Genomic DNA, 9382 nt, shown 5'->3' with positions numbered 1-9382 from the left:
AACTGATGTAGTTTATGATCCCCTTGTTACTCTGCACCTGTTCAGACGGTATTAAAACTGTAAAAAAAATCAAGAACTTTCTACAGATGGCTGGAAACTCAGCAAGCACTCTGCACTCTTTCAGGTCATTGATCATTAAGGAAGGGTTATGCAGGTGTGTAGCTTTACTGCACTGTAAACCCCAACATGTCCCACAAACTCAAAGGTTTTGTGGAAACTTATTCCCGTTAAAGTTTTAGTTTTGTGACCAAATGTTTTAAGTAAATACTACATACATTCATGCATATGATGGACACAAAATCTTTAAGAAAATGATCAAAAACTTTGAAATTATTGAAAAGATTGAAAACATTAATCCCATGATTAGATTTTTAGTTTTTAGCAGCCCAAGTCAAGTATGTACTCCAAACTCTAAAATGCACAGAAACAATGGTTTACACAAAAGATTTGTGTTGAAAACTAAAACGTTTATGTAAGTCTTACATAAAATCAGACATGTTATTTGAAAACAAATGTTATGAGAAAAAATAAAATCTTGAATGTTTTAGTAGCTGCTACTCAAAGATCTAACATGCTCCATTGACATAAATATTTCGAGAATGATGCAAAAATCAATGCAATTAGTACTTAGCAGAGAGTTACATTTTTAAAGTAAACAAGCACAGCATGTTTAGCTATATTGGCTCTAAGTTTTTGATTTCAAAATTAAAAGTTTTATGTTTTCCCATTTTAGAGCCAAAAAAAAATCTTGGTTGGTTTATTGATTGAATGGTTTATACTAATGCACTAGGCTACCACCCCTCTGTTTAAACCAAATATAACATGAACTTTAATTCCACAAACGTGAACAATGCTTTATATCAAGTTTTTTTCATTTAGTTCCATGTGATTAACAAAAAAACAGTAGACAATAACACAACAATCATACAATGCACAACAATCTGTGCTAAAATGTAGACCCAGTCGATACAGTAAACAGTCAATACATTACAAAGAATCAACCTCAACACATTAGGTAATTTAGTCATTTATTTCGTTCCATTTCTGAATATGTTATTAGGAGTTGGAGGCTGAAGGAGAGCCATATAACTTACAATAACATTTCCCCCAAAATAGTGTCAGACTTCTCAACACAGTCAGGTGTTTATCCTTTGGAGTGTTGAGCAGAGCTGATAGATCATAGAGTTCTGGTGGTCCCATATCGGCTTCCTGTGGAGCATAAATAATAAGGTTAAGGCTTTCATGAGGACTTGTTGGATTACCACTGGATTTGCTACACTGGTTTATACAGAAGTTCAATGTGCAATATGGTATCATGAAAATGCAACGTATCACTTGCAGATACACTGCAGATGTATGATACAAGAAAAACATTTGTATGAAAGGCCTACACAGTGCTAGCCTAACTAGCAGTAGCTAACATACTAAGCTAAATTGCTAACATAACATACACATAGTGAAGCATCAAGAGCACCTAAGGTCACACACAGCAACATAGTAAACTACTACACATACACACCAACACACTTTTATGGGTCTTTTCTTACCTTGACGTGAGGTTGATAGACACATTTTTCCATGCCAAGTTGTCAGTTGTGGTTTGATGGTCACATGGTGTTGAGTAAATCTATCCCCCATTGACAGATTCACCATTTTTAGAGAAGTTTGTATTTTATGTTACATTTTAATAAAATAGGGTTCTATGGTTCTGACATGAATGGGTTCTTCTGTACACACGACAGAAGCTGGTAAACAATAAAAAAACAACTAAAACAACCAAAAAAGTGAGTGCCCAGCCTTAGGATTCGAACTCTCAACCTCAAGATAAGGACATGCTAGTGTGGCTACATGCAGAGGACTATCCCCTACACCACTCCTCAACTGGTAAGAGTTGTGCAGGTTTTGTAATCTTACAAAGTTAGACCTGTTTGTTAGAAAGTATTGGACTTACTCATTATTAACAGTCAAATGTGTTTCACACATTCCACTTCAAATCCGGCCAACTGACATCATAGGCTACCAAAACAATAATGTTTGAATATGATTTTATTTATTTATTTAACCTACATTCCATGCTGGGAACTGAACTTGCAACCATCATGTTTCAAGGCCAACTGCTTAAAGCGATGGTTCGGAGTAGAATCACCCTAATGCCATTTGAACCGTGACACCCATCCACCTTTACACCCGAAGCGTTTTCTGCCGCAGGCTTACATCAACAGAGTTGCCGTATTATTCGATGTTTATTCCGGTTAGCTTGACTCAAGCGCATATGGATACTGGGCACCGTCTCCAAACTTTCCCCACAAAAATAACATGTCATGACACCAAACTTCTGCAGTAGCACAAATATGGTCTGTACTCACGAAACGAAGCATTTGGAAGTTTGGAAATAGTCCAGGAGTTTATTATCATCAACACAAGCCGAATAGCTTCTCTGCTGCTAAAGCTGCGCCAACGTTACTTCCGTCATCTAAGACAAGCATGTAAGAGTCCTCAACGAAGCTCATAATATGCACAATGAAAAGTGAATTCAGCATCAGTATTGATAACGAAAATCCTTGTCTAATTGATAGTAGGTAAGATTTGAAATATCTTTTAAGTATTGCCTTGAAAATATAACCCTTAATCACAATTCAGTGAAAACTTTTTTAACACTCTCGTCTGGAAGTTTGTTGAAGACTTTTACGGGCTTGTCTCATATGACGGAAGTTGGCACAGCTTTAGCAGCAGAGAAGCTATTCAGCTTGTGTTGATAATACTAAACTCCTGGACTATTTCCAAACTTCCAAATGCTTCGTTTCGTGAGTACAGACCATATTTGTTCTACTGCAGAAGTTTGGTGTAATGACATGTTATTTTTGTGGGGAAAGTTTGGAGACGGTGCCCAGTATCCATATGCGCTTGAGTCAAGCTAACCGGAATAAACATCGAATAACACGGCAACTCTGTTGATGTAAGTCTGCGGCAGAAAACACTTCGGGTGTAAAGGTGGATGGGTGTCACGGTTCAAATGGCATTAGGGTGATTCTACTCCGAACCATCGCTTTAACTGTTAGCCTAATACTGCCCAAGCACAACATGCTGATATCCATAGTCTCATCATATGGCAGATATAGTTCCAATTGACATGATTTAAAGAATTTGTAACTTTCACAGTTTCGCAAAAAATAAACAATAAATATCAACTTGAGTGTTTTTTTTTATTGGTAACACAGGATTCAAACCTGCAATCCTCTGATCTTGTGGCTATTCCCCTATCCAGACCACAGCAGCTCAAACAATGTCTAAGCATTTTTCTTTTGTTATTTCGCTCGAAATTAAATGTATAAAATACTGCTAATTAAAGCTGGAGTCATGGGTCTGGTGGCCATCTGCACATTTTCATACCATGTTCCAGGAGGTATGAAAGTAGATGAGGCTATCTCCATATTGAGAATTGAACTTGCAACCTTTGAGGTTGAGGACCAGCTGTCTAACCACTACTCCATGGTCGCCTCAGCTGTTGTCATGACATCTAACCACTCATATGCCAGATAGAGTTCCAATTTACAAACTCAAAGACATTGTGTTATGATGTCAGTTGTACTTAAAAATACAATGCCAGCCTGAGTTAATTTATTGGTACCTGAAAACCTGTTGAGAACACCTAAAATGTGTATGTCATCTGGACATTTTTGCAATATTGAGTACTACAGCATAAACTTTTCTAGTTCATAGTACTGTTGGGGAATACAGTGTGGCTTGAAAAATAGGAGAAGACCCGCTCACACTATCGCCTAATGATTCTCAGTCCTTAACTGGGTGTTGAATCCCACATAAACCATAAATGAATGAAGGAAGCAAAGGACAGCACTCTTCAGATTTTTTCTTTGTTTATTTGCCCACAAACCTTTCGGGCAGATCCCTTCTTCAGCCTGTAATGGCGATGGAAATGGTTCGCCATTACACATTGAAGAAGGGCTCTGCCCGAGACATTTGTGGGCGAATAAACAAAGACAAAAATCTAAAGAGTGCTGTCCTTTGCTTCCTTCATTAATTTATAGCTTTACTGGCGTCAATGTCTTGCTGAGCTGCTTTATGGACATTCCTACTGTCTCCACCGAATATACAGTATATAGGGCAGTCATGGGTAAGCTGTTAGGGCATCAGACTTGGAGCCCAAAGGTTGCTGGTATGACTCCCCACCTGCCAGATTGGTGGGAGAAGTAATTAACCATTGCTCTCTCCTATCCTCCTCCATGACTGAGGTACCCTGAGCATGATGCCGTCCCACCGCACTGCTCCCTTGGGAACGCCAATGGGGGCTGCCCCCTTGCACGGGTGAGGCATACATGCAATTACGTTGTGTGCAATGTGCACTTGTGTGCTGTGGAGTGCTGTGTCACAATGACAATGGGAGTTGGGCTTTCACGCTTTTTCACTTTCGTATAAGATTTTAAAACTCCATTCTGCAGACCCCAGTATTCAGCATTTCCGTCCTCCCAACATACAGGCCCACAACAGTATCACGATTCCAGAACTCAACATTATTTTTCTACAGACCCCAGCATACCTGTCATAGCGAGATAGCACATAACTTTGGAAAAATTATTTTAAAAGTTTCTAAAGGCACTTGAGATAAGTGTAACTCTATGCCGCTAGTATTTTTTCCAGAAGTTTGCTCGCTTCGCTGAAGCAGACGAATGAGGTTATCATCTCTGAAACTTCACCTCAGTGCACCACCAAAACTCCAGTGAGTCCATGATCCCGCTCACCTCAGAGCTGAAGTGGGCTTACGGCAATCTCTCAAGGCCTTCCATGCAACGATATGTGATGGTGTGATTTGGTTAGCAGTGCTTTAATCAGATTGAGAAGGCTCATAAGTTTTATGTAACGCAAGCAAGTGAAGGCACACAAGCACGGATGAACACACACACACACACACACACACACACACACACACACACACACACACACACACACACACACACACACACACACACACACACACACACACACACACACACACACACACACACATAATCATCTGCCAGTTCGACTCTATGGAATGAGGAGAAAGAGACAAAAAGTGGAGGTTGTGTGCTAGACTAGAGGCACCAGCGAGTTTCCACAGCTCTGTATATTGTGTTCCCCAATCTAATAAATAATAAGTGGAGAACGTGTTCTCAATCTCAAGTCAGGTCCACACAGATTACTGTAGAATTCTTCAGCCATCATTTTTTTTTTTTTTTTTTTTGGGGGGGGGGGGGCAGGGCCCAGGGAGTCCTCATTACATTTTATGTACTAGGTGAGGGTGGCCTGAGATGACTTTGTCCTGGACCCAGCCAAAACAGTCAGCTGCCTTGCACACAGAATCTGAAGTCAGAAAGTCAGCAGTCAGAAAGGTCATACCCAGTCATATCCTTCTCAGAAGTCAGAAAGGTCATATCCAGTTCTTGCAAGGTCACTCTAATGATGTCTCTGCAGAGGACATGAGAGGAGGTGACTTTGGATGTCCACATATCTGCGCTTAATTTCATTCAGTCCTTGGCTGGCTGTGGGTTGCTTATAGATGGAGTGAGGTGAAATACCAAGAGTATGGTGGCCTGGAAGCCAGATTTGGATGTTGTAAAGCAGAAGGCTGAAGCTTGAGCCGCAGTAAGTGACCCTCTGCCTGAAGGGGAGATGTTTTTCACTCCTCTGCCCAAATCAGGACTGGAGTGAATAATGATGATTTTTTTGTTTCTAAAATCGACTCGTCTTTTTTTACTCCATCAAGAGTGCTCTTGATGTTCTTTTCCTTACTTGTTCCTTTTTGCTGTGGTCATGCTCGAAATGTCTTTGACTTGCTCATGTGTCCAATATGTAAATTTGGAGAGTTCTGTTCTCTTGCATAGTTTGCCAAGTAACATTATTACCATATTGGGTGATTAGCTGTGTGCTTTGATCATTGACAGACAGTTTTGTTCAGCGTGCTGGAATGGTTTGTCTTTAGAGTATTGAGTTTTGCATTACCAGGATTTGGCGCATTCTGCGCATTCACAAACACACACACACACACACACACACACACACACACACACACACACACACACACACACACACACACACACACACACACACACACACACACACACACACATCAAGCTAAGTCTGTTCACACTCATTGTAGCTTTCTGAGAGGCTGTCAATTAATTAGTAAAGATAAAAAAAGAACAAAGCGAAGCAAATACGTACAGTTTGTACATCTAAAGAAAATACCAAGTACTTTTGACATACTTTGAGGTAACTTGTCACATATGTTCCGAATATGCAAGAACTTAAAAGTAATGTTAAAGTAGTTCATTCTGTTTGTCTTTCTTTATCCTTTTTTCTTTCTTTTTTTCTTTCTTTCTTTCTTTCTTTCTTTCTTTCTTTCTTTCTTTCTTTCTTTCTTTCTTTCTTTCTTTCTTTCTTTCTATTTATTCTGTCATTCTGTTGTCTTTCTGTCTCATCTTTGTACATTCCTCACCCTCTGTTCTCCTCTTACTCTCATGTTATCTCTGTTCTCTCTTTTCTCTGTCATTCTCTTCTTTTCCCTCCATATCTCCCCTCTGCAGTTCTCTTTCATTCCATTGTCAGTCTCATTTGCGTTTCTCGCACTCTCTTTTCTTCTCTGACTTCTCTGAGTGTTCTGTGTTCTCTATCGTTCTTTCTCTGTCCTTAGCCCTTTTCACAGAGGATAAATATTACCTGTGGACCTTGTGTCATTTGTATTTATTCCGGAGAATGTCCTTAACCCCGTGCCAATGCACCATGTCTGTAATTTTTCAAGTGTTAATTCTGCCCCAAATTACCTGTGTTTCGCCAAACACAGACATCTGGTGATAATACTAGTCCCATACGAATGCACATCGGCTCTTCTTTTCTCTCCATACTGTATCTTCTCCTCTAATGAATCTACTGTGCCTTCCGATATCAATAAAGTCACCTTGCCTTACAAGAAGACGCTTTTGCACACCTCTGTAGTTAGGCAGGTGCGTAGGATATTATCCCAGTGGGGTTGTTATTCAAGTGTAAATAAATCCCGCACACTGTCCATTGCACCAACAAACTTTAATACAACGATCCGACCTTCTTCAGGTTTACCAGGTAATTGTATTAAAGTTTGTTGGTGGAATGACCAGTGTGCGGGATTTCTTTACACCTTGCCTTACCTCCCCCTCTCTTCTCCTCCCCCCAGGGTGTGCGTGTGTCAGCCCTGTGTCGCGAGGCGTGCTGGCTCCTGGAGGAGGCCTTGTTCCGGAAGCGTGACGTGGGCTTCGCCGGCTCCCTGGTGGAGGTGATGAAAGAAAAAAAAGAAAATAATAATATTAATACCATTATTAATAGTAGTCGTAATAGTAGTAGTAGTAGTAGTAGTAGGAATAGTAGTAATAGTAGTAGTCGTAATAGTAGTAGTAGTAGTAGTAGTAGTAGGAATAGTAGTAATAATGATATCTTAATATGTATTGCACAATTCATACAAGACATGCAGCTCAGTGCTAACCAGTAAGATTAGCAACAATAATTAAAAAAAATCAAAACAAAATATAATAGAAATAAAATAGGTTGATTTAAGAAGAAGTGGAGCACACTACAAACAAATCAATTGTCTCATTAAGGTGTTCTGTAACACCTGCACAGATTAGTTAGTGGGAGTTGTAGTTCTTCCCATTCTATTCTATTCTTCCTGTTCTGTACCCAAAGTAGCTGGGCATTAAATCGACTCCGATACAAAACTTCCCTCCATCCAGGTGGTGTACTCGTCCATCGTCCTGCTGGCCCCGCACCTCTTGATGGCCGCGCCGCCCCCCACCGCAGAGCCCCTCCTGGCCCCCAGGCTGCAGCCTGCCGCCCGTCACGCCCTGGCACGCCACGCGTACACACTCACACACGCCTTCGCCAACGAGGCTGTCGGAGGTGAGGGGGAAGCACACACCACCACCACAAATGACAAGTCACTGTACAGCTCTGCCTGACACACAGACACACGTACACTAGCCTTTGTGTGTGTGGCTGTCGGACGTGGTGCTCATGTATATCTCTGTTTCTGTGTTTGCGTGTGTGTGTGTGTGCGCGTGCGCGTAGCTTGTGCGGTGTCGGCCATGCTGCGAGAGGTGGCGTGTTGTGGTGACGTGGGAGAGATGGAGTTTGACGTGGCGCTGTGTCAGGAAGAGCTGAGTGACAGAGCCCTGCAGCTCACCCTACTGCTGCCTGCTGGATACATACCGGTATGACACACACATACACACACACACACACACACACACACACACACACACACACACACACACACACACACACACACACACACACACACACACACACACAGACACTGTCAATTCTAATGTCAGTGCAAGAACCGGCGCACATCCTGGCGGAAAACAGGCATTTGATGTCCAGAGGCCTAGTAGCTTCTTGGCCTCGGTAGGGGTGTGTGTCTTTTCTGTTGCATCAAACAAGGCGGTCCAATGTCAGTGTTTCACCAAAACTAGCTCTGCACAAGCACTGAAGCAGGCACAAGACAGATGCTGGTGGAAAATATATATTTTATGCACTGGTGTATGCAGTATCAGAGGCCTGGTACCTTGCCCCAGGTGACGGAGTGTGATTGCTGGATGTTGTCATCACACAAGACTGTCTAAGTAGTCAACACCTCCTCCAAGGTCCACCGTCTGGTTAGTATGAATACATACATGTGATTTTTCCCTGATTAGTCAGGAATTGCAGAATTTTCCAACCACAGAGAACATTGCTAAAAATTCTACGCTGGATCGTCTGCTTTGCCCTTGCTCTGATTACGAAACACTGTGTCTTTTTTATCAGTGTGGGACCTTGCCTCTGTCTTTGAACATGTTTGCACCTGATTGAACGCCGTATTATGCATCCAGAGTGCAACAATACCTCTCTGCATTCTGATTTTCCATTATGCATGTATAAAATGTATGTATAAAACATGCCATAAATACCTCTTAATGCACAATGTGCTTGGTACAGTATATGTTCCTGCATTATTTTGCCTTTGCCAATCCGTTGGCTTTGGGCCTTTGCCAATTGTACTGTGTATAATATTCCCACTTTCCCTCTGACAATCTGTAGCCCAGCCAGCCTTTGCTCGACTTTGTAGAAACATGAAGTGAAAGTGGCCGTTTTAAATGGTGTGTCACTTAAAGCGCTCTCTTTCATGTGGCGTTCGGCTGTCCAAACGTTCTGATTTAAGCAGTACGTTGCTAGCAGAGAGGGCGCGGGCAGGTTGCCAGCAAATCCCCTCCAGCGCTTTTTGGACGTAGTTATGCGTCTTGTCTGGCGTGGCGTGGGAGTGTATGATTTGCTGGCCCGTGACATTTTGGACTTGTGTGCAAGCAAACGGTGGAGGATT

The 9382-nt window shown here is 41.7% G+C and overlaps 1 protein-coding gene across 2 annotated transcripts in view; it reads left to right on the top strand.

The window, feature by feature from the left end:
• Positions 1-9382, top strand: part of gpat2 (glycerol-3-phosphate acyltransferase 2, mitochondrial) — a 124656-nt gene that overhangs the window by 94009 nt on the left and 21265 nt on the right. For both annotated transcript variants that reach the window (XM_063195384.1, XM_063195383.1), the window contains exons 15-17: positions 7205-7303; positions 7758-7923; positions 8092-8234. In XM_063195384.1, the coding sequence (XP_063051454.1) occupies positions 7205-7303; positions 7758-7923; positions 8092-8234 (408 nt within the window). The remainder of the gene's footprint in view (positions 1-7204; positions 7304-7757; positions 7924-8091; positions 8235-9382) is intronic.

The sequence above is a fragment of the Engraulis encrasicolus genome, chromosome 3 (genome assembly GCF_034702125.1).
Source record: "Engraulis encrasicolus isolate BLACKSEA-1 chromosome 3, IST_EnEncr_1.0, whole genome shotgun sequence".
Taxonomy (NCBI): domain Eukaryota; kingdom Metazoa; phylum Chordata; class Actinopteri; order Clupeiformes; family Engraulidae; genus Engraulis; species Engraulis encrasicolus.
This window is presented reverse-complemented; position numbering and strand designations above follow the sequence as displayed.